Source organism: Anomaloglossus baeobatrachus, chromosome 5 (genome assembly GCF_048569485.1).
Source record: "Anomaloglossus baeobatrachus isolate aAnoBae1 chromosome 5, aAnoBae1.hap1, whole genome shotgun sequence".
In the NCBI taxonomy this organism is placed as follows: domain Eukaryota; kingdom Metazoa; phylum Chordata; class Amphibia; order Anura; family Aromobatidae; genus Anomaloglossus; species Anomaloglossus baeobatrachus.
This window is the reverse complement of record NC_134357.1, coordinates 238,679,390-238,700,577: the sequence shown is the minus strand read 5'-3', so window position 1 is coordinate 238,700,577 and position 21,188 is coordinate 238,679,390. Positions and strand designations below refer to the sequence as shown.

General features: G+C 45.9%; 1 protein-coding gene across 4 annotated transcripts in view; it reads right to left on the bottom strand.

The window, feature by feature from the left end:
* Nucleotides 1-13,902: 13,902 nt before the first annotated feature.
* The window catches only part of LOC142311121 (uncharacterized), a 59,519-nt gene continuing 52,233 nt past the window's right edge, over nt 13,903-21,188 (bottom strand). For 3 of the 4 annotated variants that reach the window (XM_075349248.1, XM_075349246.1, XM_075349247.1), the window contains exons 6-9: nt 19,265-19,410; nt 18,988-19,179; nt 18,787-18,910; nt 13,903-14,915 (exon numbers count right to left, since the gene is read on the bottom strand). In XM_075349248.1, coding sequence (XP_075205363.1) covers nt 14,071-14,915; nt 18,787-18,910; nt 18,988-19,179; nt 19,265-19,410 — 1,307 coding nt within the window. In that variant the 3' untranslated portion in view covers nt 13,903-14,070. The remainder of the gene's footprint in view (nt 14,916-18,786; nt 18,911-18,987; nt 19,180-19,264; nt 19,411-21,188) is intronic. The other variant, XM_075349249.1, reaches the window with a different exon arrangement.

The following is a 21,188-nucleotide window of genomic DNA, read 5'->3' as shown; positions in this document are numbered from 1 at the left end:
TACTACTGCACAACGGAGCATTACTACTGTACATGGGGTCAAAGGTGGGCATTACTACTGATCTTGGGGCATTGCTATTGTACAGGGGGCATAACTACTGTGCAGGGGGCATAACTACTGTGCAGGGGGCATAACTACTGTACAGGGGGCATTACTACTGTGCAGGGGGCATTACTACTGTGCAGGGGGCATTACTACTGTACGAGGGGGCATTATTTTTGTACATGGGGGTCACAGTTGGGCAATACTACTGTACAGGGGGGCATTATTACTGTACTGGGGCTCACAGGGGAAATTACTACTGCACAACGGAGCATTACTACTGTACATGGGGTCAAAGGTGGGCATTACTAATGATCTTGGGGGCATTGCTACTGTGCAGGGGGCATAACTACTGTGCAGGGGGCATAACTACTGTGCAGGGGGCATTACTACTGTGCAGGGGGCATTACTACTGTGCAGGGGGCATTACTACTGTACAGGGGGCATTACTACTGCACAGGGGGCATTCCAATTTTACAGGGGCTCACAAGAGGCAGCATTACTACTGTACAGGAGGTATTAGTATTGTACAGAGGTTCACAGGGGGCAATACTACTGTGGGGGGGGCATTATTTTTGTACATGGGGGTCACAGTTGGGCAATACTACTGTACAGCGGGCATTATTACTGTACTGGGGCACACGGGAAATTACTACTGCACAACGGAGCATTACTACTGTACATGGGGTCAAAGGTGGGCATTACTACTGATCTTGGGGGCATTGCTATTGTACAGGTGGCATTACTACTGTGCAGGAGGCATAACTACTGTACAGGGGGCATTACTACTGATCTTGGGGGCATTGCTATTGTACAGGGGGCAGTACTACTGTGCAGGGGGCAATACTACTGTACGAGGGGGCATTATTTTTGTACATGGGGGTCACAGTTGGGCAATACTACTGTACAGGGGGGCATTATTACTGTACTGGGGCTCACAGGGGAAATTACTACTGCACAAAGGAGCATTACTACTGTACATGGGGTCAAAGGTGGGCATTGCTACTGTGCAGGGGGCATTGCTACTGTGCAGGGGGCATTGCTACTGTGCAGGGGGCTTTACTACTGTGCAGGGGGCATAACTACTGTGCAGGGGGCATAACTACTGTGCAGGGGGCATAACTACTGTGCAGGGGGCATTACTACTGTACAGGGGGCATTACTACTGCACAGGGGGCATTCCAATTTTACAGGGGCTCACAAGAGGCAGCATTACTACTGTACAGGAGGTATTAGTATTGTACAGAGGCTCACAGGGGGCAATACTACTGTACGAGGGGGCATTATTTTTGTACATGGGGGTCACAGTTGGGCAATACTACTGTACAGGGGGGCATTATTACTGTACTGGGGCTCACAGAGGAAATTACTACTGCACAATGGAGCATTACTACTGTACATGGGGTCAAAGGTGGGCATTACTACTGATCTTGGGGGCATTGCTATTGTACAGGGGGCATTACTACTGTGCAGGGGGCATTACTACTGTGCAGGGGGCATAACTACTGTGCAGGGGGCATAACTACTGTGCAGGGGGCATTACTACTGTGCAGGGGGCATTACTACTGTACAGGGGGCATTACTACTGTGCAGGGGCCATTACTACTGTGCAGGGGGCATTACTACTGTGCAGGGGGGCATAACTACTGTGCAGGGGGCATAACTACTGTGCAGGGGGCATAACTACTGTGCAGGGGGCATAACTACTGTGCAGGGGGCATAACTACTGTACAGGGGGCATTACTACTGCACAGGGGGCATTCCAATTTTACAAAAGCTCACAAGAGGCAGCATTACTACTGTACAGGAGGTATTAGTATTGTACAGAGGCTCACAGGGGGCAATACTACTGTACGAGGGGGCATTATTTTTGTACATGGGGGTCACAGTTGGGCAATAGTACTGTACAGGGGGGCATTATTACTGTACTGGGGCTCACGGGAAGAAGGGAATTTTGTTACTTACCGTAAATTCCTTTTCTTCTAGCTCTTATTGGGAGACCCAGACGATTGGGGTATAGCTACTGCCCTCCGGAGGCCACACAAAGCACTACACTAAAAAGTGCAAGGCCCCTCCCCTTCTGGCTATACCCCCCCGTGGTATCACGGGTACTCCAGTTTTAGTTCCAAAGCAAGAAGGAGGAAGCCAATAACTGGTTTAAACAAATTAACTCCGAGAAACATCGGAGAACTGAAAAAAACGTTCAACATGAACAACATGTGTACCCGCAAACAACAAAAAAATCCCGAAGGACAACAGGGCGGGTGCTGGGTCTCCCAATAAGAGCTAGAAGAAAAGGAATTTACGGTAAGTAACAAAATTCCCTTCTTCTTCAGCGCTCTATTGGGAGACCCAGACGATTGGGACGTCCAAAAGCTGTCCCTGGGTGGGTAAAGAAATACCTCATGTTAGAGCTGCAAAAAAACAGCCCTCCCCTACGGGGATGTCACTGCCGCCTGCAGGACTCTTCTACCTAAGCTGGCATCCGCCGAAGCATAGGTATGCACCTGATAATGCTTGGTGAAAGTGTGCAGACTGGACCAGGTTGCTGCCTGGCACACCTGTTGAGCCGAAGCCTGGTGACGTAATGCCCAGGACGCACCCACGGCTCTGGTTGAGTGGGCTTTTAGCCCTGAAGGAACCGGAAGCCCCGCAGAGCGGTAGGCCTCTAGAATTGGTTCTTTGATCCATCGAGCCAGGGTGGCTTTAGAAGCCTGCAATCCCTTGCGCGGACCAGCGACAAGGACAAAAAGTGCATCGGAACGGCGTATGGGCGCCGTTCGGGAGATGTAGATTCTGAGTGCTCTCACCAGATCTAGCAAACGTAAGTCCTTTTCATACCGGTGAACCGGATGAGGGTAAAAGGAAGGCAAGGATATATCCTGATTAAGATGAAACGAGGATACGACCTTAGGGAGAAACTCCGGAATGGGGCGCAGCACTACCTTGTCCTGGTGGAACACCAGGAAAGGAGCCTTGGATGACAAAGCTGCCAGCTCAGACACTCGCCGAAGCGATGTGATCGCGACAAGAAACGCCACTTTCTGTGACAGTCGAGAAAAGGAAACGTCCTTTAGAGGCTCGAAGGGCGGCTTTTGCAGAGCAACAAGTACTCTGTTCAGATCCCATGGATCTAACGGCCGCTTGTACGGGGGCACAATATGACAGACCCCCTGTAGGAACGTGCGCACCTTAGGAAGACGTGCTAGACGCTTCTGAAAAAACACAGACAGTGCCGAGACTTGCCCTTTAAGGGAACTGAGCGACAAGCCCTTTTCCAACCCCGATTGCAGGAAGGAAAGAAAGGTGGGCAATGCAAATGGCCAAGGGGATACTCTCTGTGCAGAGCACCAAGATAAGAAAATCTTCCACGTCCTGTGGTAGATCTTAGCAGACGTTGACTTCCTAGCCTGTCTCATTGTGGCTACGACTCCTTGAGATAATCCTGCAGACGCTAGGATCCAGGACTCAATGGCCACACAGTCAGGTTCAGGGCCGCAGAATTCTGATGGAAAAACGGCCCTTGGGACAGTAAGTCTGGTCGGTCTGGCAGTGACCACGGTCGACCGACCGTGAGATGCCACAGATCCGGATACCACGATCTCCTCGGCCAGTCTGGGGCGACGAGTATGACGCGGCTGCAATCGGATCTGATCTTGCGTAACACTCTGGGCAAGAGTGCCAGAGGTGGGAAGACGTATGGGAGCCGGAACTGCGACCAATCTTGAACTAATGCGTCTGCCGCCAGAGCTCTTTGATCGCGCGACCTCGCCATGAATGCCGGGACCTTGTTGTTGTGCCGGGACGCCATTAGGTCGACGTCCGGCACTCCCCATCGGCGACAGATTTCCTGAAACACGTCCGGGTGAAGGGACCATTCCCCTGCGTCCATGCCCTGGCGACTGAGGAAGTCTGCTTCCCAGTTTTCTACGCCGGGGATGTGAACTGCGGATATGGTGGAGGCCGTGGCTTCCACCCACATCAGAATCCGCCGGACTTCCTGGAAGGCTTGCCGACTGCGTGTCCCCCCTTGGTGGTTGATGTATGCCACCGCTGTGGAGTTGTCCGACTGAATTCGGATCTGCCTTCCTTCCAGCCACTGCTGGAAGGCTAGTAGGGCAAGATACACTGCTCTGATTTCCAGAACATTGATCTGAAGGGTGGACTCCTGCGAAGTCCACGTCCCCTGAGCCCTGTGGTGGAGAAACACTGCTCCCCACCCTGACAGACTCGCATCTGTCGTGACCACTGCCCAGGATGGGGGCAGGAAGGATCTTCCCTGAGACAATGAGGTGGGAAGGAGCCACCATTGTAGAGAGTCCTTGGCCGTCTGGGAAAGAGAGACTTTCCTGTCCAGGGACGTTGACTTCCCGTCCCATTGGCGGAGAATGTCCCATTGAAGTGGGCGCAGATGAAACTGCGCAAAGGGAACTGCTTCCATGGCTGCCACCATCTTCCCGAGGAAGTGCATGAGGCGCCGTAAGGGGTGCGACTGGCCCTGAAGGAGGGATTGCACCCCTGTCTGTAGTGACCGCTGCTTGTTCAGCGGAAGCTTCACTCTCGCTGCTCGAGTATGGAACTCCATGCCAAGATACGTTAGTGACTGTGTCGGAGACAGATTCGACTTTGGAAAGTTGATGATCCATCCAAACGTCTGTAGAGTCTCCAGTGTAGCATGTAGACTGAGTTGGCATGCCTCTTGAGAGGGTGCCTTGACAAGTAGATCGTCTAGGTAAGGGATCACCGAGTGTCCCTGAGAGTGCAAGACTGCTACCACTGCCGCCATGACCTTGGTGAAAACCCGTGGGGCTGTCGCCAGACCGAATGGCAGAGCTACGAACTGAAGATGTTCGTTTCCTATCACAAAACGTAGAAAACGTTGATGTTCTGTAGCAATTGGCACGTGGAGATAAGCATCTTTGATGTCTATTGAGGCAAGGAAGTCTCCTTGAGACATTGAGGCCACGACAGAGCGGAGGGTTTCCATCCGGAACCGCCTGGCGTGCACATGTTTGTTGAGCAGCTTTAGATCCAGAACAGGACGGAACGAGCCGTCCTTTTTTGGAACCACAAAGAGATTGGAGTAAAACCCTCGCCCTTGTTCCTGAGGCGGTACAGGAACCACTACTCCTTCCGCTCTTAGGGAGTCCACCGCCTGCAGCAGGGCATCTGCTCGGTCTGGATGTGGGGAGGTTCTGAAGAACCGAGCTGGAGGACGAGAACTGAACTCGATTCTGTACCCGCGCGACAAAATGTCTGTCACCCACCGGTCTTTGACCTGTGACATCCAAATGACGGAAAAGCGGGAGAGCCTGCCCCCGACCGGAGATGCGGAGGGGGGGAGCTGGAAGTCATGAGGTGGCCGCTTTGGAAGCGGTTCCTCCATTTGCTTTCTTGGGGCGCGCGTGAGCCCGCCAGGAATCTGAGCTTCTTTGCGTCCTCTGAGTCCCTTTGGATGAGGAGAATTGTGTCTTGCCCGAACCTCGAAAGGACTGAAACCTCTGCTGCCACTTTTTCTGCTGAGGTTTGCTTGTTCTGGGCTGGGGTAAAGAAGAGTCTTTACCCTTGGACTGTTTAATGATGTCAGCCAATGGTTCGCCAAACAGTCTATCTCTAGATAAAGGCAGGCTGGTTAAACATTTTTTGGAACCAGCATCTGCTTTCCAGTCCTTTAACCACAAGGCTCTGCGCAAAACTACCGAATTGGCGGACGCCATTGAGGTGCGGCTGGTAGATTCTAGGACCGCATTGATAGCGTAAGACGCGAACGCGGACATCTGCGAGGTAAGGGACGCCACTTGCGGCACCGCTGGATGTAAGATAGCATCCACTTTTGCTAAACCAGCTGAAATAGCTTGGAGTGCCCATACGGCTGCGAATGCTGGAGCAAACGACGCGCCGATAGCTTCATAGACAGATTTTAACCAAAGGTCCATCTGTCTGTCATTGGCATCCTTAAGTGAAGCGCCATCCTCCACTGCAACTATGGATCTAGCTGCAAGTTTGGAAATCGGGGGGTCAACTTTTGGACACTGGGTCCAGCGCTTGACCACATCAGGGGGAAAAGGAAAACGTGTATCCTTAGAACGTTTAGAGAAACGCCTTTCTGGATGAGCGTCGTGTTTCTGGATTGACTCTCTGAAGTCAGAGTGATCCAAGAAAGCACTTAATTTACGCTTGGGATAGAGGAAACGAAACTTCTCCTGCTCTGCAGCTGCCTCCTCTGCTGAAGGGGCTGGGGGAGAAATATCTAACAGTCTATTGATGGCTGAGATAAGATCGTTTACCATGGCGTCCCCATCCGGGGTATCCAGATTGAGAGGGGTTCCAGGATAAGACTCCTGATCACTCTCATCAGACGCATCACAGGGAGACTGATTGCGCTGAGACCCTGAGCAGTGTGATGACGTTGAGGGTCTTTCCCAGCGAGCTCGCTTAGGGTGGCTGGGGCTATCATCTGAGTCATAATACTCAGCCTGTGAAGCCGGGGACCCCCTTGCAGTCTGGATTAAATCCAACTGAGGGGGATTAGAGGACAGAGACCTCGCCGTGTCCATAGACTGAGCCCCAGGCATGGATTGCAAAGTTTCAAGGATTTTTGCCATAGTCACAGACATACTACCCGCAAAAACTGCAAAGTCTGTCCCTGACACCGGGGCAGGACTTACAGGCGTCTCAGCCTGGGTCACTATCTCTCCTGACTCCGGCTGGCGAAGCAGCACCGGATCTGAGCATTGCACACAATGGGGGTCCTTGGAGCCTGCTGGTAGAGCAGCCCCACATGCAGCACACGCAGTGTACACAGCCCTAGCCTTGGCAGCCTTGCGTTTTGCGGATGACATGTTGCTGCCTCCTCAGAGTGATCTGGGTATACAGCCAGGAAGCGACCTCACAGTGCAAGCAATAAGGAAATATATATATGTCCAGTGACACAGTACACTAATACACACTGAGGCACTAGAGGGGCCAGCTGAAAAGCCGCTTACCGCCCGCTTAAGAGCGGGTGTGTGATCTCCAAAGCCCCCTAGTCCAGGTCTCCCAGAGCCTTGCGTCCTTCCTCCAGCCAGACATGCATGTAATGGCTGCCGGCGTCCTGAGAGAGGAGGGGGGGCGGGCCCTGGGCGTTCCTGGCTAAGAGCGGGAAGCCTGCTTCCCTCTGTGCCTAGTGAGAGGGCTGGAGCATGTAAATCAGGCTCCAGCCCTCGTCGCTGCCGTGAAACAGCGTCTCTCCCCTACCCTGATTGACAGGGTGGGGGCGGGAACGAATCGGAGCTGCCGGCGTCCTAGGCCGCAAAAGCCGGGGACTAGATTTATAAACGCCACCGCCGTAAAAGCGCGGTCGGCGTGTCCCCGGCGAACTAAAAGTCACAGCAGCGCCGCCGGTCCAGCGGGGGTCGGCGCTGCGTTCCCACACACAGAAAAAAAGTCCCCCAGTTAAACTGTAGGAACACTAGCTCTAGCGTTACGGTCCCCGGCGCACTACAACACCCAGCCAGCCCGGAGTGTGTCTGTGCCTGCCGGGGACACAGAGTACCTGTATGATGCAGGGCCATGTCCCTGATGGTACTCCTGCTCGGCATCCACCAGGTTCTATGGGTCTGTGGATGGAGCCCGGCGTCAGAGCTTTGAGGCCGGCAGGATCCCACTTCCACAGAGCCCTACAAGGGGATGTGGAAGGAAAACAGCATGTGGGGCTCCAGCCTCTGTACCAGCAATAGGTACCTCAACCTTACAACACCATCAACGGGTGAGAAGGGAGCATGCTGGGGGCCCTATATGGGCCCTCTTTTCTTCCATCCGAAATAGTCAGCAGCTACTGCTGACTAAAATCTGTGGAGCTATGCGTGGATGTCTGACCTCCTTCGCACAAAGCTTGAAAACTGGAGTACCCGTGATACCACGGGGGGGTATAGCCAGAAGGGGAGGGGCCTTGCACTTTTTAGTGTAGTGCTTTGTGTGGCCTCCGGAGGGCAGTAGCTATACCCCAATCGTCTGGGTCTCCCAATAGAGCGCTGAAGAAATTACTACTGCACAACGGAGCATTACTACTGTACATGGGGTCAAAGGTGGGCATTACTACTGATCTTGGGGGCATTGCTATTGTACAGGGGGCATTACTACTGTACAGGGGGCATTACTACTGTGCAGGGGGCATTACTACTGTGCAGGGGGCATTACTACTGTGCAGGGGCATTACTACTGTGCATGGGGCATTACTACTGTACAGGGGGCATTACTACTGTACAGGGGGCATTACTACTGCACAGGGGGCATTCCAATTTTACAGGAGCTCACAAGAGGCATTACTACTGTACAGGAGGTATTAGTATTGTACAGAGGCTCACAGGGGGCAATACTACTGTACGAGGGGGCATTATTTTTGTACATGGGGGTCACAGTTGGGCAATAGTACTGTACAGGGGGGCATTATTACTGTACTGGGGCTCACGGGAAATTACTACTGCACAACGGAGCATTACTACTGTACATGGGGTCAAAGGTGGGCATTACTACTGATCTTGGGGGCATTGCTATTGTACAGGGGGCATTACTACTGTACAGGGGGCATTACTACTGTGCAGGGGGCATTACTACTGTGCAGGGGGCATTACTACTGTGCAGGGGCATTACTACTGTGCATGGGGCATTACTACTGTACAGGGGGCATTACTACTGTACAGGGGGCATTACTACTGCACAGGGGGCATTCCAATTTTACAGGAGCTCACAAGAGGCATTACTACTGTACAGGAGGTATTAGTATTGTACAGAGGCTCACAGGGGGCAATACTACTGTACGAGGGGGCATTATTTTTGTACATGGGGGTCACAGTTGGGCAATAGTACTGTACAGGGGGGCATTATTACTGTACTGGGGCTCACGGGAAATTACTACTGCACAACGGAGCATTACTACTGTACATGGGGTCAAAGGTGGGCATTACTACTGATCTTGGGGGCATTGCTATTGTACAGGGGGCATTACTACTGTACAGGGGGCATTACTACTGTGCAGGGGGCATTACTACTGTGCAGGGGGCATTACTACTGTACATGGGGTCACAAGTGGGCATTACTACTGATCATGGGGCGTTACTACTGCACAAGGGGGCACTACTATTGTACAGGGGGCATTACTATTGTGAATGAGAGCATTACTGCTGTACATGGGGGCATTACTAGTGTACAGGAGCTTAGAGAGAGCATTGCTACTGTACAATGGGACATTTCTGCTGTACAGGGGCATTATAATTGTACAGGGGATCACAGAGGGCATTATTACTGTACAGGAGGCATTACTCATGTACTGGGGAACACAGGGGGCATTACTACTGTTCATCAGGTCATTACTACTGTAGAGGGGCTCATTGATAAGCTTTTGTACATGGGACTACTAATACTATACAGTGGATCACAGGGGACAGTGTCTTGTTTTTATTTCTCTCTGTTTATCTTTTTCAGGTTCCCATTTGTGGACTATGGCGGATTCCTTGGACTACGGCGGTCCTGCTATTTTTTTTTTGTTTGTTTGTTTTAATAAAGTAGTGAATGATGGAAAGTGTTTATTTTAATAAATCATTTTGTTAAATTGTGTGTGTTGTCTTTTTTTATTACTGGGTTATTAATGGGGTGCCTGATAGACACCTCTCCATTACTATCCCCTAGGCTTGCTGCCAGCTGACATTATACAGCTGACGTCAACCCCAGCTACCATTACTCCCATTGCCGCTGCACCATGGCAGTCAGGAAGAGCCGGGCAAAGCGTCCGAATTAGAGCATCTAGTGTGATGCTCCACTTCTGCGGCAGCTGCAGGCTGCTAGTTTTAGGCTTGGACGAGCCAATAACCATGGACCTTCCCAGCCTATCAGCCCCTAGCTGTCTGCTTTTCCTTGACTGGTTACCAAACATAGCAGGGAACCCATGCCAGTTTTTCAATTAACTAATTTATTTATTTATTTCACCCCGTCACTAGTACGCCATTGGTCGTGTCCCTGCGGTTACCATGGGCTCCGGTGGATCTGATCAGCAGACGTGCGTGTGTTATCCCTTTAGCTCACACTGTCAAACTCTGCTCCCGCCACCGTCGGTGGCTCCGTGATGCGATCACGGGGTGCCGTTGTATTTTCATGACAGCTCGGGGTCAGATGCTGTCATAAATCACTTCCTGTGAGAGTCAACAGAGCGCCAGCACTCTCAGGAGACCAGCATTTCTCCTGATCAGAGCGATGCTGCAGCATCGCTCTGAACAGGAAAAGCAATCGCAGTGTACAGTCAATAAAGTCCTCTAGGGCAACTAGTAAAACCAGTAAAAAATGTTAAAGAAATAAATATGTTAAATATGAAAAAATAAAAGCTAAAGCTCAAATCACCCCCCTTTTGTCTCATTGAAAGCAAAACAATTAAAAAAAAAAAAAAAAAATATGGAGACGCCCCTGGGGTAACCAGGTGTCACAAAACAAGGTAACATCACTGTAACAGCTCAGGTCCTTCATAAATGTGCCAGTCAGTACACACACACCAGCACACCAGGACACATACACTCCAAAACCAGGGCGGGAGACTTCCATAGAACCAGGTGACAGGGCTGGGCACTGTGAGCTAACAGGCAGCCAACTGGGTAGGGAGAGATCAGACCTGGGGGAGGAGTGGATGGCCTGGGGAGTGTGGGTAGAAAGTGGGAGGAGTCAGTTAGCTGGCTGGAGAGACTGAAAGTGAGCAGTCGCAAGGAGGAGAGAGAGTTGTCAGTAAAGGTGTCAAGACAGACAAAGGAATCTTGAGACACAGTGAAAGTATCAAACACCCCGCCAAGACCTGAGTAGAAACAGCAGCCACTCAGGGGAGAAAGTAGCTGGAGAGCGAGAGATCAAGCTCCAGGGACAGTGGAATCCTGCGAGAGTGGAAATCAAGGGCTCCCAGTACTTTGCACGCACGGGGTGCAGATCCCAGAACAGACCAGGACTTCAAGCCGTCTATTAACTCTGCCAGGTGGGTGGGTTTCCAGGACTCATCTGCCACCATTAACATCCGAGGCATTAGCAGCAAAGGGAGGACCGCGACATATTCCCTTAAATAGTCCAAACTGCCTGCGGCAGGACCCAGATACCAGGAGGACCTCCAAGTGCTCCACGCCAGGAAGGACCCACACACACACACAAGTGCATCGGTGGGCGAGTGGCACCAGGTCAGCTGGCACAGGGACACAGGACTCGTGCGCACCTGGGATCCAGCACCTCCCCAGGTTGCGAACCCAGCTGTAAGTAAAGCGACCAAACTGCATTCCCCTGTCTGGACTGAGGTATTTCACTGCACCTCCAAATTAACCCTTACCTACCCCTGGGGAAAAGCCCTGCTCGCATAGGGCTTCACCATCCACGCTGCCCCATCCATCACCCCCAGGGAAGACCGGCAGCGGCGGCCATACCATCCCTGGCCGTTCACCACGTGTGTTGTAGTCGGACTATTTTTATTATTTTTCCCATTTTATTTAAAAACTGATCGACGTGCCCCTGGATCTGGGACCCCTCGAGCCACGGATTGCCCGGATTCGAGCAGCTCGGCTGCCCCGGGGTGCGACAATACACATATTTGGTATTGCTGAGTTCAGAAATGCATGAGCTATCAAAATATAAAAGCAATTAATCTGATTAGTACAAGGTGTAACGAGAAAAAAAATTCCAGACGCCAAAATTATGGTTTTTGGTCATCGCAACATGGCACTAAAATGCAATAACAGGCGATCAAAACATCATATACAAATATGGTATAATTAAAAACATCAGCTCAAAACGCAAAAAAAAAGCAGTCACTGAGCCCCAGATCCCGAACAATGAGAATGCTACAGGTCTCCGAACATGGCGACAAGGCCCTATTCTTTTTTTGGACAAACGTCTGCTTTTTCTTCACCCTTTAGATAAAAGTAAAAAGTATACATGTTTCGTATCTACGAACTCGCACCGGCCTGAGGCATCATAATGCCGGGTCACTTTTACCAAATTGTAAACATGGTGACAAAAAAAAAACAAAAAAAACCCCCTAAATTGTGGAATTTCACTTTTTAATTACAATTTCTCCACTTTTGGAAATTATTTTCCAATTTTCCAGTACACTACATGGAAAAATGAAAAGGAAATAAAGTAAAATGGCCATGGCTTGAAGGGGTTAACAAGACCAGAAATGTTCTTACCTCAAAAAATGACGAAAAAAAAATACATTTGGGTTAATAAATGCGTCAAAATATGGAACGCTTCACGAATTTGCATGGATGGAAGGTGCCATTACATTTGTATAGGGGCACAGAGAGGTAATTTCTACTTTATAGGAGCACAGAGGGCAAACAATACCAATGAATGTGGCTGATAAAAGGGCCATTATTATTGTGTGGGTAAACAAATGGGGACATTACAACAGTATAGGGGGACAAAAGGGGGCACATAGGGTGTAATATAACTGTACAGCCCTAAGAGAAGGACAGTTACTGTGTAGGAACACAAACACAAAGGCGGACCAATGGTACTGGACGGTGCTCAAAGAGGGACATTGCTACTGTATAGGAACACGAAAAGGGGCATGAGTACAGTCTGGGGGACATAGAAGTCATATCTAATATATAAAGCTGAATGTGTGTGTGTGTGTGTGTGTGTGTGTGTGAACATTAGCTAACAGTATGGAGTAGACACAACTATGGGTGAGTACCCTAATGATTTGCACAATTTTGAACCACACACAATTGTGACAGCTAGATAATACTGACTAAAATGCAGTGTGGACATGCAGGCATCACCTGGACTTTGCAGAGGAGGAATATAGTAAAAACTCTTACAACTTGGAAATGAATTCAATATCTGATGTTTGAACAATACATCCTACAGTGCTGGCCAAAAGTATTGGCACCCCTGTAATTCTGTCAGAGAATTCTCAGTTTCTTCCTGAAAATGATTGCAATCACAAATTCTTTGGTATTATTATCTTCATTTAATTTATCTTCAATGAATAAAAAAAAAGAATATATAATTCCACACCAAACATAAAAAAGGGGGTGGACAATAGTATTGGCACTGTTTGAAAAATCATGTGATGCTTCTGTAATTTGTGTAATTAACAGCACCTGTAACTTACAAAAGTAGAGCTTTTTGGGAAAAGCCATCAACATAGTTTACAGGAAAAAAAGAGACATTCAAAGAAAAGAACATGGTCCCTACAGTCAAACATGGTGGAGGTTCCCTGATGCTTTGGGGTTGCTTTGCTACCTCTGGCACTGGACTGCTTGACCGTGTGCATGGCATTATGAAGTCTGAAGACTACCAACAAATTTTGCAGCATAATGTAGGGCCCAGTGTGAGAAAGCTAGGTCTCCCTCAGAGGTCATGGGTCTTCCAGCAGGACAATGACCCAAAACACATTTCAAAAAGCACAAGAAAATGGTTTGAGAGAAACCACTGGAGACTACTAAAGTGGCTAGCAAGGAGTCCAGACCTGAATTCCATAGAACACCTGTGGAGAGATCTCAAATGGCAGTTTGGAGAAGGCACCCTTCAAATCTCAGGGACCTGAAGCAGTTTGCCAAAGAATGGTCTAAAATTACAGCAAACTTATTGATGGTTACCGGAAGCGGTTGTTCGCAGTGATTTTGGCTAAAGGTTGTGCAACAAAGTATTAGGCTAAGGGTGCCAATACTTTTGTCTGGCCCATTTTTGGAGTTTTGTGTGAAAAGATCAATTATTTGATTTTTTTTTCGTTCTCTTTTGTGTTTTTTCATTGCAAGCAAAATAAATGAAGATAATAATACCAAAGAATTTGTAATTGGAATCATTTTCAGGAAGAAACTGAATATTCTCTGACAGAATTGCAGGGGTGCCAATACTTTTGGCCAGCACTGTATATTTTGGACATGAAAGGCCTTATCTTCTGTGTAAATTGACCAATGTCTATCAAAATTTGATTTCCAGGCAAAATATCTCCTACAGTTTTATATAAAACAGTTTTAATTTATGGTTTTATTTTATCTAAAAACAAATAATGATGTTGTATTATAAAACATTGACGATTTGAATATGAATGTGATTTTCTACTGTGTGAGTTCCCAGATGTCTCTCGAGATGTGACTTTCTTGAAAAGCCTCTCCCACAATCTGAACATAAAAACGGCTTATCTCCTGTGTGAGTTATTTGATGTCTCTCACAATGACGTTTGACCACAAAACTTTTCCCACATTCTGAACATGAAAACGGCTTTTCTCCTGTGTGAGTTCTCTGATGTTCAACAAGAATTGATTTTTTGGTAAAACGTTTCCCACATTCCTCACATGCAAATGGCCTAACTCCTGTGTGAGTCTTCTGATGTCGATCAAGATGTGATTTTTTGTAGAAAGCTCTTCCACATTCTGAACATAAAAATGCCTTGTCTCCAGTATGAGTGAGTTGATGTTCGACAACAGCTGATTTCTTGGTAAAACATTTTCCACATTCAGTACATGCATATGGTTTTTCCCCTGTGTGTACTCTTTGATGTTCAACAAGAATTGATTTCTTTGTAAAACATTTCCCACATTCAGAACATGAAAATGGCCTCTCGTTTCTATGCATTCTCATATGCATGGAAAGGTTAAATATATTTTTATAATTTCTCCCACATTCAGAACAAATAAATATTTTATCTTTTCTACGGCCTGTGGTTTGTTTAACAGTTGGTGATTGTTCACACGAAAGTTCCTCTTCATTAGCTGCATTAGATAGCAGATCATTGTTGGAAATGACTGAGGGATCATTTGGAGTAAATAAGTGTTTCTTGGAAGAAGGGTGAAAAGTATCTTGAAGTTGTGCGCTATATTCTTGGAATAAAGTATTTTCTTCTGAGAGGCTAGTGCAGTTATCTGCTGGAAGTAAAATCAGATGTTTAGTTTTCATTCTAAAAACACAATGAAGAAGATATTATACGCAAGTGGACAAAATTGTTGATACCCTTCTATTAAAGTAAGAGAAACCCACAACCGTCACTGAAATAACTTGAAACTGACAAAAGTATTTTTCAATTTACTGAATATGAATTAATGAAAATCAGACATTGCTTTTTAATTGTGGTTCATCAGAACAATGAAAACAAAACAAAGTATTAAAAATATCCAGGAAAAATATGAAGGTGTCCATAGAAATGAGTGAAAATAATTTGACCATAGGGACAGATGAAGCTAAGGTATGTCCTGTAATTAACATCACAGGTGTCTACAAACGTATAATCAGTCAGTCTGCTTATTTAAATTGTGAAAAGTAGTCACTGTGCTGTTTGGTATCGTATTGTGTACCACACTTGGACCAAAGAAAGGTAAGTAGAGAGTTCTCTCAACAGATTAGAAAGAAAAAGACAGCTTGAAGTTCCCGTTACTAAAGTTACACAAATCATTCACAAGTTTAATTTCTGTGGGACTGTAGCCAAACTCCTTGGACATGACAGCAAGAAGAAAATTGATGACAAATTGAAGAGAAGGACAATACGAATGGTAATCAAGCAGCTCAGAACAACTTCCAAAAAGACTAGAGCTGGACTCCAAGGTCAAGATTCATCAGTGTCAGATCGCACCATCCGTTACTGTCTTCGCCAAAGTAGACTTGATGCAAGATGACCGAGGAGGGAACTATGGCTAAAAGTAAATAATAAAAAAAAGTCAAACTGGAATTTTATTAAATGAACACTGACAAGACACAAAGCTTCTAGGAAAATGTTCTTTTAACAGATCAAACAAAACTGGGGCTTTTTGATTGGTCACATCAACTCTATGTTCACAGACGAAAAATGAAGCGTAGAACGAAAACATTTACCAACTGTGAAACATGGATCAGGCTCGGTTAGGATTTGGGGCTGCTTTGTTTCATCTGGCTCAGGTTGTCTTGAATCTGTACAGAGGACAATGAAATCTCAAGACTATCAAGGCATTCTGGAGCCAAATGTGCTCCCCAGTGTCAGAAAGCTTGGTCTGAGTGACAGGTCATGGGTCCTCCGCTCGCTCCGAGCGAAGAATTGGACTAATCTGGAATGGTTCTATGAGCCCTGATCTAAATTCTATTGAAAATCTGTGGAAGGAACTAAAACTTGCAGTCTGGAGAACGCAACCTTCACATTGGAGACAGCTGGAATACTTTGATCAAGAGGAGTGGGACAAAATACCTGTGGACAGGTGCAGAAGTCTCTGTGAGGCTTCAAATGTGATTGCCTCAAAAGGATGTGCGACAAAATATTGCTAAAGGCACCATCAGTTTTGTCCAGGCCATTTTCATTAGTGTGAGGTTTTGTGTTTTTTTTCTTCTGTTGAACCACAAGTCAAAAGCAATGTGATTTTTATTAGTGAATTTAAACTGAAAATTCCATTTGTCAGTTTCTGGTTATTTCAGAGACTATTGTGCGTTATTCTTACTTTAAGAAAGGGGTTGCAATAATTTTGTCCACGTACACATCAGTTTTAAATATTATAAACCATGCCACAAAAAAATAAAAAAAACAAACCCAAAACAAAACAAAATTCTTTCCTGTAATAGAAAAGATAAAAACTTTTTTTAATTGGAAAAAAATAACAAGCAAAATACATTTGTAAAGAAGCAATTTAAACACAAGGAGGTTACGAAATGTATCATATTAAAAAAAAATATATATATATATATTATTACACACACACACACACACATTATAATTAATAATAAGTTAGACAGTTACAGACAGGGCTGTGGAGTCTGAGTCGGAGTCGTGGAGTCTGAGTACATTTTGGTGGAATCGGAGTCGGAGTCGGTATAAAATGGACCGACTCCGAAAATATATAGTCAATTGGGTACAGTAGCTCAATGCAGAATGTGCTGAATATTTTTTCATAGGAATTTGGGAAAGTTATGAAATGTCCTATAAATGGCTGCTCTATTCCTGATCTAAGGCTACATTCACACACAGCGTTTTTGCAGCATTTTTTGAGGATACGTTTTTCAGCTGCAAAAGCAGATCAGCTTTTTAAAAAACCGCATCACCTGAAAGGTTTTTGAGCTCATAGATAATGTTTTCAATAGCAAAAGCAGATTAGAAAAATAACGGACAATGCTTCAAACATGATAAGTACAATTAAACTGATGAATGAGAGTAATGAACAACAGCTAGAAGAAAATTTAGGATTCAGTATGTTTTAGATGGAAGGTCACAATGCTGTTCATGTAACTGAGGAACAAACAGATATTACAACAGAAGAACAGCAAAATGATACTTTAGGATTAGATGATCTTGTTGAAGCTGCTTCAAAACACTTTCTTATTCATCACATGTGCTGTGTTGTGCACACGCTGCAGCTGGCAATAAAAGATAGTCTGCAAGAGGGACATGCTGGAAATCTGATTGGAAAAATGAGGAAATTGGTTATTGCCACCAGAACCCCTAAAATTGATTCCATCTTGAAGAGACGTGCTAGGAAAGGGGCAATTGTCGATCAAGCCAATCGGTGGAGCAGCACTTATTTAATGATTGAGCGATTGCTTGAACTAAAATCGTTTCTTATAGATATGGCGAACCCTCAGGTAACCCTAAATGAAGGTCAATGGACACAGGTGGCTGAATTGAAGGAATTGCTTAATCACCCATTTACCGTGACTAAAAAATTACAAGCTGAGGATTTAACTCCTGGAATTTTCATAAGGGAGTGGAAGAACTTGCTATTTTGCCTGTCCCAAAGAGGAGGTTTAATCGCAGATGGCATTTCTGCTTCAATGAAACAGAGAGAGACACAGCTAATTGAAAATAAAATTCTTCTGGCAGCTGTTTATGTGGACCCAAGTCATCGTATACTGCTTGATGATCAACAGCTTACTAAAGGAAAAGAAGCTTTGACTGAGGTAGCAGTTCGGATGAGCGGCTACAGGACTGCCAGGCGCAAGAGGACTTGGGTCCTGACAGTGCTACTGCTGCCATATCTTCATCCTCATCAGATGAGAAGTTTTACTTTGACAAGTATTTGGATGACATGGAGCAGGCAAAGTGTTGCCGCAAGGAAAAAAAGATTTCACTCAGTCTCCTATAGCAGCAGATTGACCAGATTTCAGCAAAATTTTTCACTTGCTCTCAAAGAAATAGAAAAATTCAACCGTTCATCAAAACTGACTGTGCATGAGGCAATTCCTTTATACCCGGAAATTGTTAGAGATGTTGCCCATGTGGTTACGGCTTTGCCTCCAACTCAAGTTACTGTACAGAGGTTGTTCTCTAGCCTTAAAATTATTAGGTCAGATTTGAGGTCATCTGCGAAGGAGGATCTGATGGAAGCAATTCAATTTCTTACAACAAATTCATAGACTGCACAAATGTTATTTAGTATGTTTTAGTTGAAAACTGCTTTTTGCCACTTACATAGTCTATTACATAGTGCTATATACGGTGTGTGTGTATATATCACCTAGTGTATTACATATTTACAGTTTATTACAGTTTGTGTTCTAAAGTTGTATTCCAATAAATATATTTTATGTTCTATCTAAATATCTTGATTTTTGTATCATAAAAATGATTAAATGATGTTCACATTGTTTGTACTACAATACATTTTTCACATAAATATAAGCAATATATGTGGGAGTCGGAGTTGTGGAGTCGGAGTTGGAGTCGGTGCAAGGGAAACTTAGGAGTCGGAGTCGCAGGTTTGGCTTACCGACTCCACAGCCCTGGTTACAGAATGTCTAAGTTAACCCTAAAACCTGCTCTATTCTTTACAAGTGGTCTTCTCTTACCCAGTGATGTGAAGAGCTGAGGATTCTCCATCATGACGTCCTTGTACTGTTCCTTGTGTTCGTCTATATACTCCCACTCCTCCATAGAGAAATAGACAGTGATGTCCTGACACCTAGAAGGTAGCTGACATACAATAAAGCATTACTACACATCATCTTGGTGCCAATATGTAATGTCACAGTATTCCCGGCAGCGCTCACCTCTCCGGTCAGCACCTGAATGATCTTGTTGGTGAGATCAAGGATTTTTGGCTTACTGATTCTGTCATGGGCCAGTAAATGATGTGGAGGCTCCGTGATAGCACTCTGGTTTCTATTCAATCTGTCAGACACTTGGGGTCGGCTGAGCGAGGTCAAACACTCGCCAGATGTCCTCTGCACTACGGCATAATCCTGTGTAAGAGAAAAATATATTTACAATCACATTACTACAGGATTAATTTGGTTAAGATAATATATACCCTCCAGCGTCCCTTACCTCTCCAGTCAGCAGGTAGATCATTTCCAAGCAAAGATTTAATATATTTTTGGACTTCCCGGTTTTGCCATTATTTGGAGAACTGGCTAATAATATGATCTTGTAAAGATGACTAGGAGGAGCCATTAATGCTGAGACATTCCATCCTACAAGAGCAAATAGATTTTGTCAGTAGAAATGGAAAGCTTCTAGTAGACTTCAAAGAAGCAATGAAAGCAACACTTCCGTAAGTGTAAAAATATATTATTTTCCCCCATACCTGTTCACCAATCCAAGGCCAAGAACCCTCATTGGAAAGGGCAGTGGTGACTATTTCAGATTCTATATTCTAAATTTCCGAAAATGTGAAGCAAACAAATAAATAAAGGGTTAACAAAAACTACAAGCAAGGAAATTAGGCAGATTAGGATCTTGGAGGTCTCTAGGCCAACCTTTCGAAAGGTGCCTTCCTTTTCCTTATGTGCACCTACTGAAAAGGAATATGTATTGAACAGGGTGTCCATTGGGATGGTGGCAGGTGAGAAAATCCAGCACTGTCCAGTTTATCAGTTCTAAGCTTCCTCAGATGCATGGATTTGCTTTGGGGCAAACCGCGTTTGGCTGCAGCAGTCCCGTGGCTATCGTAGGTGGCTTGTCATCATGAGACTGGGGGTGGCAGTGCTGAGGGTCGGCTTGCTTTCTAAAGATGTACTGAAGGAAACATGAAATCCTCCCAAATTGTTCCCTTCACAGCAGGTTTAAGCCTCCTTCGCTGACTCTGTGAGGAGTTTATGAAATATAATGTATAGTCCATATATCATATATAACAGAGTCATTAATATATGATAAAGCAAACAGAGCAATGTCTCCAAAGTCTGTAACTCTGGACTCATTTCAATGCAGATTGGAAAAAAAGTTTTGAAGGTTCAAATCTCCAAAAGAATAAAACAAGCAGCATGTGGATGAGACTTCAGCAATATCATTCTCTTTGCTGGTACAATGCTGCGGTGTACAGTACAAGCACAGTGGATGGATTTATAGAAATCCCGTGCCCACTGTGCTTCTTTTTTCTCGCGGCTTTCCGAGCTGCAGCATGACAATTTGTGCTGCGGTGATGTGGGGAGAACACAGCAAAAGTCTGCAGCGCCAAGACTCCAGATCTTGGCCATGGACCTCTGCTTTCCCCTTCAGAGATCACTTCCGCAGGAGGGATGATACTGTGTCTAGAACGCAGTGTCTCCGGATCGCAGGCATGTACCTTAAAACATTGTGGTCTTTTCCAAGGCAAAAATCAAGGTGTAAACAAGCACTTATTCTTTTTTATGCATCATGTTGTGTTTGTTTTATAACCCTTAGGTATTACAGTGTGTATGCTTTTTAATGGTGTAGTTAGATAAATTGTGGCAATGAAACCACCTATGAGATTTCATCAGTAATTACAGTGAAGAATTAAAAAAAAGGATCTAGCTTTCTAGACATATGGGCCATAGGAGTATGCTTCAGACAACTTAGGAAGTAGGAGTGTATTACTTAGCTTAAAGCTACAAAGAGGTCCATATTGTTATGTCACGAGATCCCTACAGCCAAATCAGCATCACCCTCACTGTCCTCTCCTTCAAGTTTAATTGACATCCAGACGAAGTGATCACTGCGGTTTCGCTCTAACTTCTTCCAGAAGTCTGATTTATCCAAACAGGGGACAGTGAAGTAGCTGCAGGGATCTCATGACGTAACAATGTCACGCGAGCCCCAGGAGAGTCCGTGCAAACACCACTGGGACAGCACTGGCACCTGAGAGGAGTATAATTACTAAGAGGGATGTGCCATGTATAGCATTGTTTCAAACACCCATGACTTCTGGTAACTAAACGTTATAAATTTTAAACCCTTCAATAAAAACGTCATTGGGGACAGTTATCCTCTGAGAATACACATAGCAAGTAAG